This window comes from Bolinopsis microptera, chromosome 2 (genome assembly GCF_026151205.1).
Source record: "Bolinopsis microptera isolate Bmic1 chromosome 2, MBARI_Bmic_1.0, whole genome shotgun sequence".
NCBI lineage: Eukaryota > Metazoa > Ctenophora > Tentaculata > Lobata > Bolinopsidae > Bolinopsis > Bolinopsis microptera.
The window spans coordinates 20,342,375-20,365,539 of NC_087073.1; the positions used below are offsets into that span (position 1 = coordinate 20,342,375).

At 35.7% G+C, this 23,165-nt stretch overlaps 1 protein-coding gene across 5 annotated transcripts in view; it reads right to left on the reverse strand.

Annotated features, from left to right (window-relative positions):
- Positions 1–5,985: 5,985 nt before the first annotated feature.
- LOC134811899 (E3 ubiquitin-protein ligase TRIM37-like) overlaps positions 5,986–23,165 on the reverse strand; it is a 44,146-nt gene continuing 26,966 nt past the window's right edge. For 4 of the 5 annotated variants that reach the window (XM_063819043.1, XM_063819041.1, XM_063819045.1 and 1 more), the window contains 2 exons: positions 7,856–7,999; positions 5,987–7,248 (listed from right to left, as the gene is read on the reverse strand). In XM_063819043.1, the coding sequence (XP_063675113.1) occupies positions 7,198–7,248; positions 7,856–7,999 (195 nt within the window). In that variant the 3' untranslated portion in view covers positions 5,987–7,197. Of the gene's footprint in view, positions 7,249–7,855; positions 8,000–23,165 lie in introns of all 5 variants that reach the window. The other variant, XM_063819042.1, reaches the window with a different exon arrangement.

Consider the following 23,165-nt stretch of genomic DNA (forward strand, 5'->3'; position numbering starts at 1 on the left):
ATTTCGAAAAACTTAACTGAGGTACTAGCAAAACTGCACGTTTTGCTCTAGAAGCAAACTTTTTTAGAGATTTTACCGCCGTATCCTCTACAGTCACCTAATTTGTTCAATTTTAGGGATGGGCGCCAAAAGGGGAGAGGGCGACAACAGGCAACAGGCAACGTTACGCCATCGCTACCACCACTGGTTCAAGGAATTTTTCAAATCGAAGAATATTTGTGTTAATTATTTCAAATGAAGGTTCATTTTCGCAATTATTTGATAGTTTGGAAAGTCGGATCGAGGCAAATTTTATTGAATTGTGTTTGGCCATTCGAATTAAGTTTGTCCTGAAAAAATGAGAGTTATAGCTTCTCAGATGACCGAGATACGAAGCATAACGAGTTTATTCATTACGTGTGATCAGGTGATAAGGGCTTACCTAATCACATGATAAGGTGACCCCGTTAACCGACCCATTGAACATTATAGGAATTGTTAAGGCTGCTAAATTATGGTGTCAGGTCAGGCAGTGGCGTAACGAATGGCCCCACTGCACTGCGCTGACCTCACTGTGTGCCATCTTAGTGGGGCGCCAAATCGTCGTTTGAATGTGGGATAATTTTGAAAAACTTAACTGAGGTATTAGCAAAACTGCAAGTTTTGCTCTAGAAACACACTTTTTAAAAAGATTTTACCTGCGTATTCTATAAAATCACCTTTTTTTTATCTCAACACTTATTTTACTTCGGACATTCCAACAGCCACATTGTTACACAAGTGTGTAACCAGCCAATTACAGGAAGCCGAAGGATTCAATTATACATTAGGCCAGTGACGGTTAAGGTAGTGTGTACCATACTTTATTCGCCCAAGACTTTGCTGCAATGGGCAGCTCCTCATTTAACCCTCACACCCGATTTCTCGAGTATTTGGCTGAGTGTAAAAAAAAAAATCAGAGTAATAAAAAACAGGTTCAGAATTTCGAGAACACTATGCTCTCTTATGGTTACTTTCCTCTTATATCTCGTCCCACTCACTCAGTAAATGTAGGCCAAAGCTCCTGCATTGACAACATTTTTACTGATGAGATTGACTTGGTAACCCTCTCTGGAGTTATTGAAGACACTTCTTCCCATCATAAACCAATCTTTGCTTTCTTTGACATCAGTCATTTAACTTCTAGGAAAACCTCCCCTAAGCCTAAGCAATTGCAAAGCTATGATTTCTCAAACCGAAATGTTGAACTACTAACAAAAAACTTGCTATCTAAGAAATGCATACTAACAAACAATGAAAATCCAATTGAATTTGACAAATTTTTTGAAATTTTTAGCTCAGCTATTGACTCATGTTGTAAACTCGACAAACCCAAACTCACCAAACGAAATCCTATAAGTAATCCCTGGATATCCGACAGCATAATTGAAGCAATTGAAAAGAAAGGTCAGCTGTATGATAACTGGGTGAACTCAAAAAAGCTCCCTGACTTCAAGCCAGTTGGAGATCTGAAACTCCACAAAATTTTTCGTGATTACAGACGCTGTCTTAAAAAGATAATAAAAAACCAAAAAGATACCTATAACTGTAACAAAATTCTTGAAAATTCTGATAGTTCCAAAAAGATGTGGGAAGTAATAAATGAGATAAGAGGGAAAAGGAAAAAAAACCATCAAACCCCAATTTATGGTAGATGGAGTCCGTGTTGTTGAAAGACGGGTGATAGCCAACAAATTTAATGAGTACTTTGCCTCTATTGCCTCAAAAATGAATGAAAATACTCAAAATGGCCTTCTTTTAGAACCTCTTCCCTCTTTCCTCGAATTCATGCCACCAAAAACTCTCGATTCAATTTACTTCCATGACTGTAGTGAAGATGAAATTTCTGAGATTATAGCCAACTTGAAGAGTGGGAAAGCTAGCGACTTTCCCATAAGAGTAATCAAAAAACTATCGGGTATTCTTAGCCCAACTCTTGTTGTTCAATTTAATCGCCTAATATCTCAAGGGATATTTCCGTCAGTTCTGAAGCTTGGCAAAATAACCCCAATATACAAAAAAGATAACGAAGAACTGATTGAGAACTACAGGCCTGTTTCCACACTTCCAATTTTTGGTAAAATTTTTGAAAAGATAATATACAAACGTCTTTACAGCTTCTTGGTTAGTCAAGGAATCCTTCACGACAGTCAATTCGGATTCCGAAAGAGTCACTCAACATCACATGCACTTAACTACTCAGTTTTTCACATCCAAAAGGCCCTAAAGCAAGGTCTTCATGTTCTAGGAATTTTTATTGATCTAAGCAAGGCCTTTGACACAATAGACCACACAATTTTGCTTGAGAAACTTGAAATATATGGGATTAGAGGAGTGCCACTTAAGTTACTGGAAAGTTACTTGTCGGACAGAGAGCAGTGTGTGTCCGTCCTGGGCGAAGTATCAGACAGACTTCCTGTTCTCTATGGCGTTCCACAGGGGAGCTGCCTTGGGCCTCTCCTGTTTTTAATATACATAAATGACTTAACAAACTCTCAACTCGATAACACTAGCTATGTCCTATTTGCTGATGATACAAACATATTTGTAGTTGCCAAAACTAGAGCAGAGGCCTACAATAATGCAAATAGGGTCCTACGATCAGTCCACGAGTACACATTGGCTAATAAATTACATGTTAACGCCAAGAAAAGTTGCTACATAGAATTCAATACAGCTAAAAGAAAACTTGATGATCAATCTTTATTAATTGAAAATAGACTTTACCTCAACGGCCTACCTCTCTCAAAGGTGCAGGAAACGAAATTCCTAGGAGTAATTGTCGACGAAGGCCTAACTTTCAATCCCTATAGAGACAAACTAGTTAGAAAACTCTCGTCCTGTTCTGGGAGGCTATACATGATTAAGGATAAAATTCCATCATCTATCCATAAGGACCTGTACCACACACTTTTTGAAAGTCACCTATCTTATGGCATTACCGTTTGGGGAGGTGCAAGTAATAATAAACTTCAACCACTATTTGTAGCCCAGAAAAAGTGTGTTCGTATCATGTTTGGTGACAAAAAAGCATACCTTGATAAATTTATGACATGTGCTAGGACTAGACCTATCAGTGAACAGAAACTTACCAGCAAATTCTTTGAGAGAGAGCACACCAAGCCAATTTTTGCCCGTCAATCACTCATGACATTGCATAATTTATACGCGTATCACTGCTGCAATGAACTTTTTAAAGTCTTTAAATATCGAACACCAATTGCACTATTTGAACTTTTCTGTTTGTCTAAAAGACCCGGCAAAGAAACTCTTCTTATAACAACCATGCCCTCAAACAGTTTCGTTTACAAATCTAGTTGCCTTTGGAATTCATTCCGTCAGATGTTGGCACTGAACGACCTTGAAATCACTCATGGTGTATTCAAATCAAAGGTAAAAAAAGTCATTCTCTCGTCTCAGGGTAAAGGTGACAAGAATACCTGGGCCCCTTTGGCAAACTTTCTGAACTCAGGCAGCTTGAACGACTAAATTTGAAAAAATAAAACTTCTTGTCTGAATGAACTATTAGAACCTCAAGAAGCTGATCCGCATGTCTCCGCTACTAAAATGTTTAATGAGCCCAATCACTCATCACTTAACAGTTTAATCTTCAAAGTGAGTTGTACAATCTAGGTTGTTTTAAGTAGCTGTTGATAGTGTAAAACAGGAGTGACTTGATCGTTTTCATAACTTCGATTTACAATTTGTACCATAATAAAACTAGCACTGCCATGGGGTTCAAAAAGGGTCATTGTAAGCCTCCAGCGTAATGGTCCTAAGTCTCTGCCCCATGCAGTGCCTGTCAGCATCAGCTAACAGAATAGCCCTAACATAACGATCAAGCCACAAATTAGGTTCTATAATGATTTAATATTGTTGAATAAAGAGATTTGAATATAATATTTGTTTTATTCTGAAATATTTGTTTTATTCTGAGTGGACCGGGGGCTGCATAGACCATTCAGGATCCTTAGCTGAGCGTCGACGACGCTCACCCCACGGCTAGTGACAGAGTCGGGAATCGAACCTGGTACCTCAAGCAATACCAAGCCCGGATTAACCAACTGAGCCACTAAGCCGTTTAATTTTTTAAATTTAAAAAATATTTTAAGTGGATGGAAAGAATGTTTAGCGGGGGCGGCACACATGTACATTTCACCACTGCCCGTTTATTGTGGGCAGCATATGTGTCCTCAGTCCTGTCAATGTAATTATGTTCCTCCCCGAAGGGTTTAAGTGTAAAATTAAGCTATCTGAGTGACTGCAATAGCATAATTCACCTAACCATGTGCTTTCGCGCCACTTCGGGCGCGCTTGTTTCACAAGTGAGGCGGGCGCGCGCTACTGCAAGCGCACGGGCTCTGGATAGAGCAAATAACATAATTTAATTAAGAACAATCTTAAAACTTTGATTTGATTGACGATGTCAACCCATTTTGTCATACGTTGTATGACCCGCTGCGCACGAAGTGCGTTACCTGAGGACCCCAGGCTTTAATGTTGGCAAACAACCGAATAGAGATTAGGCGGAATGACAGACTGAGTGCGGCCCAGTAAGAAGTGCGCGGCTCCCCTGTATCGTAGTGAAACGACCGTGGGGTCACAACGTGCTACAAAACCTACAAGGACGCGCGCCGAGTTGGAACAAATATTTTACGAGTATCACCCGTTAAGTAGTGCATCATCGACAGTGAGCCGCGCATGCCGACTGTAGGATGGTTTTTTAGCGCTAATTTAGGCCAGCACAAAATTCTTAAAACGAATGCTTATTTAGTATCCTTCCCTTGATTCAATTTTAACAAAAATTGGTTAGCTTACTCATAGATTTACAAGAAAACTGTCCTAAAAATTTAAAGCATATCCAACCATCAAACATTATGCATTATGTTACAGCTAAAACATAAAAGCAGCGTATTTTGCCCCTGCATTTTCATCACTATATCATTTAATATAAACTCCGACATCCAGATCCACCAAATTTTCGGACAGTTGTAAAAGCCCTATTGGAAAGTCTTCACAAATTTTCAGAATGATCTCATTTAAGGAACTTGTAGCGCGATCAGCGATGCACTACTGGGCCGCGCCGCGCATCAAATAATTCTTCTCGGTAGATCGGCGAGATGCACCACTGACCACTGGACCTCACCGAGCTGCGAAGGATTGACATCGTGAATCAATTAAGGAACCGAAGATTTACCTTGGGACCCCAGGCTATTATGTTCATAAAGATTCGGCGGAATGACAGGCTGAGTGCCGCCAAGTAACCGAAGATATGACATAATAATACGACAAAAATCAACGAATTTCGTCAAATTACGCGACTTTTACAGTTAATTTTGCTCCAAAAGCCGCGCACCATCAAATATGGCACCTAGGCGAAACTCACTGATCATTCCAAAAAGGTATGACAAATTTGGTACTGTGAAAATTCTCAGTCTCTAAAAAACAATGGTACACAAATTTTGAACGTACAGTTTGAGTTAAGTATGCATCCTTATTATGTAATTTTGCCACATTAATTGTGAATTGGACGTTAGCTTATACCTATGACCTAGCGTCATACTCATAGTCTATTGCTCGCTACTCAAACTCTCACGTATGCTTGTAAAGAAACCCGAAAAGAGCGAGGCGCATTGGGGTTGACGTGCCAAGTAAATTTGGACGTAATTCCTTTTTACCAGAATGAGTTATTGAATTTGACCAGCAAGCTTGGCAAGGTGTATACTGTGAAGCACAATTTGGCACGGATATTTCAATAGCTGACCGATAACACAAGGCTAGGTATATCTTGTTTGATAGCAATTTTCTTGCGCTCGCAAGTAAGAGCGGCTTCAGTACTAGTACTCAACTAGTACTAGTAGGTCACTATATTGTATATTCAAACTATATGGTATGTGGGGGTCTTAGGTATGCATCGTGCTTCATTGTTATTTGTTATGGGTAGAACTAGAAATAAAGTCATCTATTTGAGAAAATTTTAATAGATATTCTTCAATAAATGATATGTACAATGAAACGTAATACATAATATTAAACCCGTCAATTGCGCAACAATAACGGTAAATAAATTCAAATATGAACAGGCCCAGGTAATCAATTATTTATGTAGTATAGGGAAACTGTAACTGTGTAAGGTATTTTCTCAGCAGAAATTTCTTGAGTCGTCCATATAATGAAACCCCAATGTTTCGAAAAGCACTTTACCATTTACATTTGCTCAATATATCCTGCCGTATCGTGTTAAAACGTTATCATACCATGATTTTTTCAGTTCATCAAAATAAACTTCATAAAAAGTTAATAAACATTGTACAAGTTAGCAAAATATGAAATTATGATTTATATACAACTATCACAGCATCCTGGTATCTACGTCCGCGTGGCATGGCTACTAATATAACTTTAAACAGATGTAACATTCGTTTAAACACGTTTTATGTTTTTTGTTTTAAAGTTTATTGCCATCTAATAATAATTTTAAGCTTTTTTCCGACCTTCTTTGTAGACTTATCAGATCTTTAGGATGTTTATTGTTAACTATTTCAGATTGGTGTAAAGTTTGAAAATAAATAATAACATAGTTTTGCAGGAATAAATTTTAGAGTTTAATAATTTTACACCCAAAATTTTAATAGGAATTACGCTGCTAAACTTTTGTTCGGTTCGCTTGCGCAGCTCAATTTTAATGTGTAATTACACATGTTCAATTACAAACCGAACCTAGAAGTAAACCGAACTTGTACAAAAGTTTAACACAGCTATAAACTTAATAAGGAAAATATAAACTATAGGAGTTATTTATATGCTATAAATTGTGATTATTCTAAAGATTGATATTTTTCTCGACTTATAAGCAGCCTTTACCATTGCAAGTGTCATACTCATAGACTACGATATAGGCTGGCAATACTTACATCGAAATCGCAGTGGCGCGGTAGCTGCTATCTGCATCCACTGAAATATCGTCAATCGCGGTAATGATTGCAATATGCGGTAATAATACCTCAGTTAACAAAATTAACTGAACTGAGATTGGTCAAGAAAATAACCGTCAAACTAGGGAATATAAACTGTAAATGTTTATAAACGGATAATTTCATCTCAATAGATATTTTATAACTGATAAAAGTGGGAATTTCTTCGGGTAGCCGAATTATGGAGCACTGCGAGGCTTGAGTTTTAGGAATTATCTAGATGTTCAACTTCTCCCTGCGTTTCGCTATTGTCCAACTGAGGAATATTATTATATGATCAAATTAGTCTTATCAACAACCCTTTGAGTTCCATCAAATTAAAGATAATCAAATATATTCAGTATTATTGATAACCAATCATGAGTAATAGTGATTATATGAGCAGATTCATTGATTCAAGTAGAGATTAACTTTTTTATAGACAAGTTTATAGATAAATTTCAATCATGGCAATCCAATCATAATTAAATTCATTGGTCTTAAAAAAGGGCGCATTCATCGAATCATCGATAGGAATTTATACAAATTATAGCAATGCAACCAAAATAAAGTATCAAGAACGCTATCATTCAAAGATGGTTAACCTAAAGAATACCGAGCGCTCATCGAATTGAAACGACTGAACTTTGGCGAGGTAAGGAATTTCAGGCATGACTGACGTAGGGCAGCACCAATTTAGAATTTAAGACTGAAGACGTGCTGTCACATGACATGACGTCAAACATTTCACTGCATTATAACCTAATGTACAGGCCCCAGGAGTAATTAAAAATGCGGTCATCCCTGAACATTTTAAGAGGAACCATGATGTACGGTACCAACTTTAGCACGTACTATCAGGACCAACATAGCCGCTGACTTACCAAAAGCCGGATGTCAAAGTTGTGATCTAGCGCTTCTATATCCATCTCATTATCAGCGACACAGTTGCTGTTTCTGGAGGTGGTGACCCTGGAGTGGTGATGCTCAACATGTAGAGTCCGCGGGTGATCCAACTTGTCTCCTGGCTGAAATGAAAACTTTAAGTTAGCCACAGTAAGGTTAAGTTGAAACTTGAGGGTATATTTCATAAGAACTCGAAATAACCGTGATTTTTTTCGAACAGTAATATTTATTCAGTTTGGTGCTGCGAGAAATGTAAACTGTTCATCTCATTTTTGGAGTTATTCGCGTTCGGGGCTAAATAATGATGCTCAAATTATTATTTTGTACGATTCATGATGGTTGGTGTTTCTGGTTTAAAACTTCCACTTTGTCTTAGAAACCAAGCTACCGTGCCGGGCTTACTGATCAATGTTAATAAGAAAATTTAAAAGCAAAGATATTTTAAATGAACTTCTAGGATAATGATACATGTAAACATCAAGTTACTAACATTAACGGTTAATTAATTCAACCTGTGTTAACATAAAAAGGTAAAAGGATCAAAATCAATTTAACTGTTTTGTGACAGCAACTTTACATTAATTAATATTTTCTTGATAAGATCTTTTATATCTACTGATTGTCGATAAGAACAGAATTGTCGATAAGAACAGAATTGTCGATAAGAACAGAATTGTCGATAAGAACAGAATTTAAACTCAGTGGGTCCGTGTCCTTGGCAATGATTTTTAAGGATTCTACTTTCTTCGGAGTATTTAAACCATCAATAGCATTGGTTGAATGCGCTCTAATTCTGCCGCTCGTTCTTATCGTTGGCAACGATCCACGATGTCCAAATCGAGCGCTGGTGGAACCGTTTGTAAAGCTCAAACTAGATATTACAGCTATGTTTGAACTGTTTTGAGAGGCAAGCTTTCCCTGTTTGAATAAGCTTGACTCAGTTCTCTGTTTGTTAAATGTTGTAAGTTTTCTGGAACCAGCTCTAGCACTTAACGAGTATGATTCCGAGTAAGAGTGACTGACTGGACTGGTCCATTTATGCTCACTGCTTGGTTTCCAGAATAACGACGCTTTCTTGATCCAACTTCTGAAACCAGATATCCTCCAGTAGTAAATGAGCGGATTCACCATACAGTTCAGGGCCGGACAAAGTACATCAGTCCAGTTCCACGCATACATAAAAATAGGAATATTGTTGTCATAAATGACTTCAAACAGCGGCAGGTTGAACAGGATAGTAAATGTCCAGGTTACATAGTTTATAAAAAGTGGGATGTTAAAAATGATGTAAGCTATAGCGAAGAGGATGGTTGTCACGGTAGCGTGTCGTTTTATCAAAGTCCCCGTCAAATTACTCCGAACTCTCTTTTCAGCGGCTGACATGTTGAGAACAGTGATGACGCTAGCAACAGAAACAGGTATGATCGGCAGAGCCAGCAGACAACCCCCTATCACGTAGAAGTAGATGAGAGGGTCCTCGTTTGAGACCTCCATGGTTTCGTTTCCAACAAGTGAAGCGTTGGTGGTTGCCTCTGGAGTGATGGCGGTCATCCAGCAGTAGGCGTCGTGCGCCACGTATGTGGACTCCCCCCAGTTGAGGAAGCGTTGGGACTGATCAATGCCGATGACCACCAAACAGAACAAAGCCAAGAAGGCCATTATGCGGTACTTGCTGAACGAGGATGTGCGGCGAAGTGGCCGGAACACGGCAAAAGCACGGCTAACACAGAGGACAAGAACCAAGGTGACGGAAAGTTTAACGGAGGTAAAATGAGACACGTCCCAGAACTTGCAGAATGCAGGGTAGGAGAAGAGCATGCCGTGCCGTTGGTTGAGCATTGAAATACCACTGGCTAGATGGAGGGTACAGAGGAAGACATCGTTCATAGCGGTCAGCAGGTAGAGCAGCGTGGGGAGGTCACGTGCTTTGCTCCAGAAGTATAACCAGGCAAGAGAGTTGCCCGTTATTCCGATTATGAAAGTCAGGAGGTAGACCACTCCGCTGATAATGTCAAGAACTGAGATCCACCCAGCTGTGGGGAGCAGGCTCACATCACTCAGCTCTGAGGTCATTTCTACTGGGAAAATGGAAAATAGTGGTAAATAATGGTAAACAAAGGTCATGAAATTATGGATATAGTGATAGTCAAGCTGACACCATTATTGACCTTCAAAAGTATATTCTTGTATAATTTGGACCATTGTTGTTATTCAAAATTATATCAATATATGAAAGTGATAATAACCAGAGTGTAAGATATCTGGAGACTTGACATTTGAGAGTCTAATTAAGGTGACATACTGCCTCTGTTTTCATCTTAACTTTAATAAAACTTTCACCATTGTTGATACTCGAACCCTCAAAATAAAATTATATGAAACTGTGAACAATGTTGATGCTTAAATAATAAATATGTATTTCTTTGTAATATAAATTTTCAACAAACACAAAAAACACAGATCTGCAAGAGACAAAATAAAGCAAACGGCAAATAGTCTCACGGACTAGATTCCTAAAAAAAAGCGTTAAAGACACAGAGATAATGTACCAAGTAGTAAGCTCTTACTGTTGATGGATCAATATGGATTGGTCATTAGAACCATCCGGGCACCGGTTTACCATCAATCAATTATTGGTAAGTTAGTTAAATACAGACACGAGTCTTTTTTCACACCCTTGATTATATTATCTATCGCAAATCCGATTAACGTCAATAAATATTAGTAATAACCCGGATTTCGAGTTTGCTAGTATGGTATAGTATCTATGTGAGATATTCTCGCGCAGTAAGACAGTAGACACATGCAAAAATAGAGCAATGACTTTAATTTTCCTTCGCAAAAAACGAAATAAAATTTTTTTGAATATTTTCAATATAAAAAAAATATCCAAATTTACAAGTATCCGATAAAGTTTGTGTTCAGTACATGAACTAATAATGATGCCCTAGCACGGAGTGGCACCGTGTCTCAACCAGAGGACTACTTCACCAGCACTTCACCTTCCCACTAATGGCACTGTTAACTGTACAGAGTGACACGATAAAAAAGTGCCACTGCACGTAAAACCTAATATCATACAGCCCACAGCACCATTATTGCGCAAGGAGCAAGAAGTTTCTCAAATAAAAGCCTATTTAATTGAGTTTCTACAAAAAAATGCACGTAAATGAGAGTTATGGACCGACTTAAAAGGTCTCTGACCAGCTGTTCTATAATCCAATAATCCAAAAGTAAAGTAAGGGCAGTTGTGATGAACGCATAAATATGATAGCAAGGTTGAATTTAGGTAAGTTCATTACATATCAGCGGGACTAAGGTGCAATCAAATTAAAGGATGACTGGTCGGGGATGGCTGCGTCACGTTGATGAAGGTCGTTGACCTCAAAATTATTACATCTCTCGGGACTTCACATCATATTACTATTAATCCGGCTTTAATGGGTTTAAGATTGCACTGGTGCTTTAAGAAGTATTGATGAGGTCACGAACAAGCAATTAACGCGAACGGGGAGGGTGCTTGGCCCTACCAATTACCAAAAGATATTAAATATCATCAAAGATAGGGTTAAAGTTTAGGGGTAAAGGAAGATATCTGCTTATGAAAACGTTGCGCCGTAGTAAAAAGTGTAGTGGTTGCGGCGTAGTAAAAAGTGTATTGGTTGCGGCGTAGTAAAAAGTGTAGTGGTTGCGGCGTAGTAAAATGGGTAGCTAGATATTAATTGGCACAGCACCTCAGCACCTGGTGCTTACTGGGAGCTGAGGAGAGAGGGAGGAGAGAAGAACAACTTCTCTCTGGAAATATGCCGCCGTCTGCCCTGAATTAATGAGGAACCAATTTAACAGGAGACTTTACACTGAGAACAATCTAACAAACACCTTGACATCACCAATAATTAACTGTCGTTTACCGTTAGAGTCACAATTTTCTCTAATTTTTGCACGGCTGTTTGGTCCAATATTTAGAACGGTAAAAGTAAGAGGCTGAAGTGCTCGAGAGCTCACGCAACTGGGAGTGAAGTAACAACAACTACAGTAACCAGTAGAGTGTATTCTCGTATCTCCTTATATGGGCATCACGTGGAGTGAAGTAACAACGAACTCGTAGATCGGAATGAACATCTTTCATTGAATAAATCATCCCACCAGTTAATTCTTACAGGAGAGAACACGATTACACGATTTTGTTCACAGGATTTGAAAATTTGTTTTTTGTACAGGAATATAACAAAGTAAAGTAACTATTTAAAGAAGCTTTCAGTTTCGTCACATTGACATTCCAGTTGATGTTAGAGCTTACGGTAGGACTAGGGGAAGCGATAGCTCACCTTTGGGAGGTAAATTTAATCGTGATGGTGAAAAGTTGAGTTGACGTTAGTGGCTAAAAGCCAACCCTATTGTCGGTAGAATCTGCAAGCACGGTATCTTTGAGCAACTGTTGAAATCAAAAAAGGATTCCTTTTTAAAAGTTATGAAGCCCCTTAAAAACGTGTGACAGCTCACATACAGCTCACAAATATCACACAATAATACAACACCGCATTACATATTACAAATAGTGATTTAAAAGTTGGAGAGCGAACGAGTTTCACAATCAATAATACAAGCAATAAAATAAGTTATTAGAAATCACGCGCAATATGTAAAAGTTGGTGGGGATCGATATTAGTTTATATCGGGTCACTTGGCAGAGGGCTGTCACAGATGTGACAATATCAAGAGGGAACCCAGACATTATGATATTGATATGAGATACAGCCCGGATCACAATTTATAATTGCATTCTGCGAGAGTTGGGTCAAGATTTATAACGGCAACACTCGTGACGTGAGTCGTATATGTGACAACTAACCAGTTTTACAGGTGCTGTTCTTCCCAGTAACCAACTAATGTGGACAAAATCATGGAAAAATCTGCCATTTTATGTCTTCAGCCTATAAGTATATGAAGAAGCAGCTATTTTACAATACTTGTCATTTCGTTCTTTCTATCAAGGCCATACTTTTAAAAAAGGAGAGTTTCAGCGTACGCTTCTTCAGAAGTTCTTGAAGTAGACAGTAAAGAAATGCGCGGGTAGCAGAGGCTAGCCCTGTCAGATATAAGCCACTGTAAAGATGTTACGAGCTCAATCATTAGAGAACAGAATTTATCAGACCAAATGACCGGGTCGATTAGCGCCAGTTCATTGGACAGTGTCACGTGGTCTAAAAGATTACTGCCTTTTAAAATAAGCGGGGTATTATTTGATAACAAATAACAGTAGTAGCCTGAATGATTCGGGCTAATATTATTATGATAATAATAATATTACCTGTGGTTACATATTCTGTAAGTACAGGTGACCAATACGGAGACCCGTAGGCCAATATTATAATATGGAACTACGGGGTCCGGAGTATCTCTCAATATGGCACGCTGAAACAAAGAGAACCAATCGATTGCAATCCAACCAAATTGAATGTACCAAGCTTGCTATCGGTCGTAGTCCGCAATCAGCTAATAAAGTTAGGCTGAAAGTTTTCGATCTAGATTCGAGCAGCCTTGGGAAGCCATTTTATAAATAAGGTTCAACTTCTACAGAACAGCTTCTCGATTTAATGATCTGATTGCCGACAAAAATTGTAAGACGGATCTACCGATCGATTGTTAGTGCTCCACCAATTCATCTTTCAGTCTAAGGTATATACTCTATAGGGTGGACCAGAGAAAACTTAACATTATTAATTGCTCACCATTTCCTTATTTCAGATCCGATTTCAAATTATCTGACTTATTTTGTACTTTGGACAAGTGATCTTTGGAATTTACTTACCAATATCACTTTAATTGGTTCAATTTTGAACAGTTGGCTCATATAGTAAGCAGTCTAGATCAAATTTTGGAGATTATTATAAGAGTTAAATAAGAGTGTCAGTACTCAGGAACAACAAAATATTTCGAGTCAAAAGTAGAGTGATGTTGAGTTTAGGGTTGACCCAAAATTTGTGATTTTATTATAAATCAAGATTAAATATTTGGGGTAAATATGGTAGTGATATTTATGATGAATTTATTGAAATGTTTCAATCACCTAATATTATTTTGTAATTTGTATCGACATATATCGTTTTTCAGTTATATAAGTTACCTAATATCTATTAATTATTCTAGTATTTGTGATTAATTTGTATTGATTTATTATTTGTGACTTATAAATTAGTAACAATTATATTACCGTCTAAAAAAATTTTTGTCGAAAATTTATTTTATGAAGTCTAAAAAAAATTTTTGTCAAAAATTTATTTTATGAAGGAGTAAGTTGTCAAAAGATGCGCATTTGTATATTCATTTATTGCTTGTTTAATTTGTTTTTTGTGTTTAATTTACGATTATTTGTGTTTGAGATTCTGTGATTAAATTTATTTTGTTGATTGTAATGTTGTGATATTGCATAATTTATTGTAAATGTAGCATATGTTTCAGAAAATTATGTAATGTAATGCGATGGAAGTTCTTTAAGCTGGCAATTCCAGTCCAAACCCTGGAAACATGACATAAAAGATTCGGTTTTACTTCTTTGAATGAAAAGCACTAATATTTAGTGATCTACTGTGGCTGTTTCTGCGCCCTGCTCGGTCAATGATAGCTTAGCTATCTTTTTTCTACATGAAGTCGGAACAATCTTTTGATGATCATCAGAGTAATGATCCAGAATCTCTTGAAACTTTTAAAATAGTACCATGTGATAGAAAATCATGCGTTACATGCTTAAACCGCCTTTCCTTCGACAACTTCTACACTAATTGCACTACAAACTCTACTTTCCTCATTGACTTTAACGGATCATGTCAAACGAAGAATTGCATCTACTTGATAAAATGCTTGCATAAAGATTGTAAATATCAATACATTGGGCACACGATCAATTCAATTGCTTCTAGAATAAGCCAACATAAATCTACTATAAAACTTGGTGGAGGCTGCAAAATACTTCGTGATCACTTCACTAAAATTCATAGCACTGAAAACATGGCTATCATGCCGATTAAACTCTTACCTAATAATACTACATTGAAAGAAAGAGAAGATATCGAAGAAGCTTGTATGTTGCAGTTAAATACAGTTTTCCCATATGGTCTCAACGTTCGTGTTAAAAAGAAGAACATACTAGATGCCTGCAATATTGTGATGAACTCCAAAACAACGATTTATAGTCAGTTCGATATAGTTAAAATAAATAGACATTCACGTGGAGGTAGATTCATTAGTAATATAGTAAGTGAAAGACAAGAATTTGATATCGATGTATTTTATGAAGATTTGCTGGATGATGATAAAACGATTGATATGCATGATATTCGTACTAATCTATGTAATCTTAAAAAGAAACAACTTAAGTTAGTATATATTAAAGCTATATCTTATATTAATAATTTTAATAGTAGTATAACGACATGTAGATTTCATAAAATTCTTTTAGTTAAAGATTTATCATGGTTTTACCTTACAAGAATGGGTTTAGCGTGTAAGAATAATAGTAAATCAAATTCTTTTATTGTAGTTAATTATGTTAATAAATTTGTCGAGTATATTGATTTTCGAAAGATATTTAAAATGGAACAAGTTACCAAAGCTGCACCATTCAAGTCAAAGTATCATCAGCAACCTACATTGTCCTACAAATACCCTCCAACAATCAGATCTAAAGTACTTAACTACAAAAAAGTATATAATGAAGCTAACATTGACTCAGAAACATTGAAATGTAATTGTGTATCAAGTCGTTATACAGACCCTACTCATAAACATGTCATTACAGGAGAGCTATCAATGATCAGTAATGATAAACTTCGTAATCTCCTAATGAAAGGATTAAATTATAGAGACCAAGCTAAACCATGTACTGAAAAAGCTTTAAAATCAGTAAAGACGGCACTCAAAAGCTATTGCGATAAATTGTCTAATTTATGGCATAAACCTATAGAAGAGTTTCAAGAGTGGAAAACACTAATCATAGAGCAAGTGAAAATTCAACTGCAAGGAGCTAAACCATATCCCTATTATTCAGTATTGTCAGATGTTGGTGTCTTAGCAGATTTAGATGAGCTTCATAAAGATTTTGTATTGGTTCCTACCGACAAAGCCAAAAATAATATTACTATTGTTTGTAAAAAGTTCTATATTAGTATGATTGAAAAGGAATTATCATCGAATACATTTACTAAAGTTAATCGTTCAGAAGATGATATAATTAATGAGCATAAAGCATTCTTACTTAAACATCGTATTAAATTTGATGAAGATAATAGTAAATTACCTTATTTATATATTACACCAAAACAGCATAAAAAGCCAGTCGGAGTTAGATATATAACGTCTGGTAGTGGAAGTAGTTTACAACAATTATCAGTCTATCTTAGCATTTGTATTAAATCTATGCTTCACTCAGCTAAAAATAAATCTATATATGATAATAAATTTCACGTTAGAAATGATTATTTTGTTATTGATAATAATGAACCTATCTTAGATTTTCTTAGTAATGATAATACCCAGAAGGGTTTAAAGTCTGTCAGTACATATGATTTTTCAACTTTATATACATCTATTCCTCATATTCAATTGAAGGATAATCTTCGTATGTTTGTAGAAAGAGTATTTGATTTTAAAGATAAGTCTTATATTATTCCTAATCTTTATACTAAGAAGGCCTATTTCTCTGACAATGTTAGTAAAAATAAAGTTCAGTTTTCTAAAGATACACTTTTGGAATGTCTTAATTATTTGATTGATAATTCTTATGTTACTTATCAGGGTCAAATTTATAGACAAGTTATTGGAATACCAATGGGTACCAATGTAGCACCACAAATAGCTAATGTTTATTTACATGTTTACGAATATAAATATATTAAACTTTTGATAGAAAAAGGGGATACAGAAAATTTAAAAAGATTAAAAGACACATTTCGTTATCAAGATGATTTGATAGGTTTTAATGATTTCAATTTATTACAGAATGTATTAGAAGATATTTATCCTAAGGAAATGATAGTAAATAATACTAATATTTCGGCTCGTAAATGTTGCTATCTAGACTTAAACATTAGTATTTATCAAGGGAAGTTTAGAGTGACATTATATGATAAAAGAAAAGATTATAATTTTAAAGTTATATCTTATCCGTTTTTGGATGGAAACGTTCCAAATAATTTGTCTTATGGAATATTTATTTCTCAATTAGTACGATTAGCCAGAATTAATTCGACACTTAAGGGTTTTAAAAATTGTGTTACCGAACTTTTAGGTAAATTGGTTGCACAAGGATTTAAGTTAGCTGCATTGCGCAACAAGTTTGTCAAGTTTTATAAATCAAGATTAAATATTTGGGGTAAATATGGTAGTGATATTTATGATGAATTTATTGAAATGTTTCAATCACCTAATATTATTTTGTAATTTGTATCGACATATATCGTTTTTCAGTTATATAAGTTACCTAATATCTATTAATTATTCTAGTATTTGTGATTAATTTGTATTGATTTATTATTTGTGACTTATAAATTAGTAACAATTATATTACCGTCTAAAAAAATTTTTGTCGAAAATTTATTTTATGAAGTCTAAAAAAAATTTTTGTCAAAAATTTATTTTATGAAGGAGTAAGTTGTCAAAAGATGCGCATTTGTATATTCATTTATTGCTTGTTTAATTTGTTTTTTGTGTTTAATTTACGATTATTTGTGTTTGAGATTCTGTGATTAAATTTATTTTGTTGATTGTAATGTTGTGATATTGCATAATTTATTGTAAATGTAGCATATGTTTCAGAAAATTATGTAATGTAATGCGATGGAAGTTCTTTAAGCTGGCAATTCCAGTCCAAACCCTGGAAACATGACATAAAAGATTCGGTTTTACTTCTTTGAATGAAAAGCACTAATATTTACATCTGCACACTTTCTAGGCCTCTAATTCATAAATTTTACCATCCTGGACTACCAAATATGGAAGTTATGTTCATTTGGTTCTAGAGAAGCCAGATGAAATTTTTTTGAAAAAATAAGGTTTCAACTATGTAGAAAATCGCAAAAATGTGAATTTTGTAAATCACTATGGTTCGGCTCAAAATTCAATCTCAGACTTGTTTTGCAAAGAGTAATCCACTCATATTACATTTCAGTTTTTACAGAGCTGCTTTTCTTTGCTCCATTATTAATATAGGAGTAAAATAAAAATGATTAGTTTTCTCTCATTATTAATCAATTTACGAGTTTCCGTCTTATGAAAAGTATGAATATCAAGTCAACTAGAAGTAAAGATACCAGAAACGGCGACAGATTCTCAAACACGAATAACATTCTTTATTCTAAAGGAGTAAAGGTGGAACTCACTTTATAATGACAGATAATCTCGTATTGGTGACTATAAATGTGCAATAATATGTACATAGCATTAGATGTCATAATTGCTGTAAACAAAATAGTTCGTTAAGGCCTCTAGGCCTTGGATAATGGATATGTAACATAAAACATCAAATAAGTAAAAAAATATTAAAATTTAATTTCATTAGCGATTGTATACTGGAACCAAACTTTAGAACTTATCTGTTGAGCTGAGAAAAATCTAGATCATTAGCTCCTCATTAACCTCATTAAGAACGACAGCCGATACCTGGCTCCAACAGAGGCTGTGACTCCCAGGCGATGTAAGACCGAAAATATAAACAGGCTGTGTGTTTAGTTGCCTAAACAAAAGAGCAGGCGTCAGTCAAAGAGTAGTCTACAATGAAAAGTAAAAAGGATAGAACGGAGGTTCACTGACTGCAGACGCCAGACAGTCTTCGGTAACTTATACTTTAACTAGGATGGGAGTAAACAACGATGTAAGAATCGTGGAATATTTAATATCTTTTCAGCAGCTTTCAGATACCCACAACACCAGGATCGTGTTTTTCTTGAAAAATAAATAAAATTCATGAGCTTCGCAAAATTAATCGTCTGTTGTAATTTTTCATTTATTCACGAGAAGTAGACTGTAGAACCATCAATTGTGACAAGGCAATACTGACGAAACGCATAGTTTTGTAACTTCTATTCCCGACATAACAGGAACTATGGAGAGTAACTTAAATAATTTAATCGTGTAAGCGATTAAGTGGGTGATTTAGATTATTATTTTTGACAATAGTTTGATTTATTTAAAATCTTAAACAAATAAATAATAAAGTACGCGATGTGAATGACAAAGAAAACCAGGGTCTCTTGAGAAGCTACGAAAAAATAAAATATTGATTATAATTTTGTCTTGACTTTATATGCCTTAGTTTCACGATGGGGACACACGATTATGAAAAAATAAGCTACAAGATAATAGCCACTCCAAACGAAACGCAGTAATTTAAACAGCTTTTTGGACAAACCCAATAATTTATTACTTACTACTTAGTGCATCAAACTTGATCAAAAAGGTGCGGAACTCACACCTATACATATAACTGAAGTTACGATTTACAGCATTACATCGTCTGGTCTATAAATTCCTATATCAGAATCGACTTTTCATCGTCAAAGCCTTATGAAAAATAAAAGTTCTACCAACAAATAGACTCTAGGCGAAATTAATCTCATGTGCAGAATCTTATTCGTAATCTAAGCTATTGAAAATAAACAAAAGATCTAACATCTCAAAAGGGTTTTATACCCCGAAATTTCAAAGTCAAATCACCAACAATTCGGATTGGTAATGGAAGGCCAAAGCATGGTAACTGTGGGGTAGTGACTAGTGGACGGAGAACACTGTCTGGTGTGTCTGACTTTGTGACTTAGTTCAAATTGTGTGAATGAATCCAAGGTCGGGTTCTTTGCGTGGTTAACTACACCGCTCTCTAAAAATAATACCATTGTTTTAATAAGATAGTCACACTGCTAAGCAAAGGCTTGAAGGTGACTATACACATGACCCACGTTCCGGTACTATAAGTTTAACAATGTAAATCATACCCCTATTTACTGTCTACTTTCCTTTAAACTGGGCATTTTGTCATTCCACGTAAGGCTTCGTTAAATGCCAAATTCGACTGAGCGTATTATAATAAGCAGGCAAAACATCGTGCGCAGGTTAAACTATTCTCTCTGAAAAGTGAAAACCATACTACTGTGTTAATAAGACAATATTGCAAAGCAATGGTTAAAGCTAATAGTAATACGTACAGTGATAAAGACTAATGTGATCAATAATGAACCTAGAATTGGGGAGATTTAGTGAAGCTCACGAATGATCAAGACGACGAATGATGAAGCAAAAACTCATCTATGTCTTATCAAACGGATAGATAGGGAATAAGGGACTAGTCACTAGATTATTCCACTTGATTCGATTAATGTTATCAGTGACTGATCATATCCGGGAAATCTAAGGATTTACCCCAGACTTACCTACTTACAATACTCAATCTTTAATAGTCCTAATAGTGATGTATTGAAACAAATAGAAACCATAAAAAGTGATGCGCCATTGCCAGTTATTTCCATTAGAAGCCTATTACAATTTGTGTGACAGGTAGTACTAGTGGTACAAAGCACATTTAAAACTTGTTTGCCTTGCAGCTATTTACAATATCAATCTTTAGCATGAGATCTTGGCTTTGTAACAGGGGAAGAGCAACCGAATGGATGGGCGTGGGTTGCAAATAGCAACGTTTGTCCAATCAGTAAATTATGATCAATTATCAGTCTGTAGTTCTCGGAGTTTAGTTCTCCAGAACATTCGTCGTTTACAACTAATTGTCATTAGTTAGAGTTCATTTTAAAATTTACATTTGTCCGGAAAAAATAAGAGTTCTAGCTTCTCAGATGATCGAGATATGAAGCATTTAACGAGTTTGTTCATTACGTGTGATCAGCTGATTGGGTTGAAACTAGATCTGCATAATTAGGGGAATCGTGCAGAGAGCATTAATTAACCGATTGATTTTGCTAACGAGATAAACAAATTTCTTGATAACTTCGTCATTTAAAAATCCGTTTCGCACCATCTTTTCAGATTATATTCCGGATTTAATGACCTATAGCAATATGTTACAACGGAGTCATTAACATGTTCACAAACACAAGTATAAGCAATTCAATGCTGAGCGGGTGTGGCCTCCAAAAATCGGATGTTCAAATTTTGGTGATGATTTGACGAAATCCTCGAATGAGTAGTGACAGTATACCATCTGCAAAGTTACAGGTCTCAAATATGAAACACGGAGGTGGTATAAGACCCAACGTATGAGTACTGACTTTAGCCCCCCCCCCCCCCCCCCCTGGCCCTGTAGTATACATACAATATAATTGATTTTATTGACACCAGGTAAAAAAAGATACAAACAAGTGGATACTCTATAAAACAACACACCAACAAAAAAAACCTACCGAATTAAAAGTCTACACAGGTAAACTGATATATAAAATTATAATGTACATCAAATAAGTTTGTTATGATCCAAAAATTTGCGATAACTCTTACGACTTCTTTTTATTTGAAACCAATACATTATAATTATTATAATGTGAAATGTTGAAAGTACTAACACTTATCGTTAAAGAGCATAGTACGTTACAAGTAGTTCAATTCAAATACTAAATGGCATTTTCCAATATTCGGACACGTCAGGCGAAGCCCAATTTAAAAATAAAGACAATCTTAATATAATCAGGCGATAATATTATGTAATTTAGGAGCAGAAATAAAGCATACGACCACATGTAATGGATTTACCACCCAAATCAAGCAACATTAAACATATCGTTTAATATACGTGCCATTTACTGACACCACGGGGATAACTTAACACACTGTCTGCAAAACGTGAAAGATATACAACTGTAAACTTTACTGATTCAAAATGTTTAATGCCTCAAACTCACATTTTAAAAATATGGCCGAGAATAAGAATTAGTGCCAAAATTTGTGAACCCACATGGTCAACAAACGCGAATCAATAGAAAAATATTATCTCTGATCTTGACACCACTTACTAGGTTAGAAATAGGACGGAGTCACTTTAGATATAGCTTATAATTATTATATAAGTGACAGATCATATCGTCATGTTAATCTAAGGTATTTAAACACTCTTAATACAACAAATCATTCGACTTTTTTGATGTACGGCGTTAGAGAGAAATATATATGACATATTTCCTTTCTTCAGAACATAGTGTCGTAACTCGAGAAGTGGTACAAAAAATCATAATAACTCACTGATATACGAACTATAATTTAGTTCATTGCAACTATTTTTACGGTAATATAGAAATGATAACCTAAGTCAAAGACAACTGTCTAATACATAAATAGATATTCATATGGTAAGCATAATCATTTTATATTCTTCTCTTGAATCGACAGACGTCAGGTCTATGGAAGATACTCAATTTATTCTAGAGACAATTGCATCATAATCATAAGACCCTGACTTATTTTGATAAATCGTCAGTTGAAATACAGGGGGGGGGGGCCAGGGGGGAGGGGGCAAAAGTCAGTACCCATACGTTGGCCTTTATAGCTCAGTCACTGAGTGTCTGATTGAGATAATTCTTTCTGGTATGACTTACTATCACCACTCATTCGAGAAATTCATCAAATCAAAGAATATTAGTGTTAATTGTTTTCGAATGAAGGTTCATTTTTGCATTTATTTGATAGATTAAATGATCGGATCTAGCCAAATTGTATTGAATTATGTGTTGCTATTCAAATTACATTTGTCCGGAAAAAATAAGAGTTCTAGCTTCTCAGATGATCGAGATATGAAGCATTTAACGAGTTTGTTCATTACGTGTGATCAGCTGATTGGGTTGAAACTAGATCTGCATAATTAGGGGAATCGTGCAGAGAGCATTAATTAACCGATTGATTTTGCTAACGAGATAAACAAATTTCTTGATAACTTCGTCATTTAAAAATCCGTTTCGCACCATCTTTTCAGATTATATTCCGGATTTAATGACCTATAGCAATATGTTACAACGGAGTCATTAACATGTTCACAAACACAAGTATAAGCAATTCAATGCTGAGCGGGTGTGGCCTCAAAAATCGGATGTTCAAATTTTGGTGATGATTTGACGAAATCCTCGAATGAGTAGTGACAGTATACCATCTGCAAAGTTACAGGTCTCAAATATGAAACACGGAGGTGGTATAAGACCCAACGTATGGGTACTGACTTTAGCCCCCCCCCCCCCCCTGGCCCTGTAGTATACATACAATATAATTGATTTTATTGACACTCCGGGAAAAAAAGGAAAAAAGTGG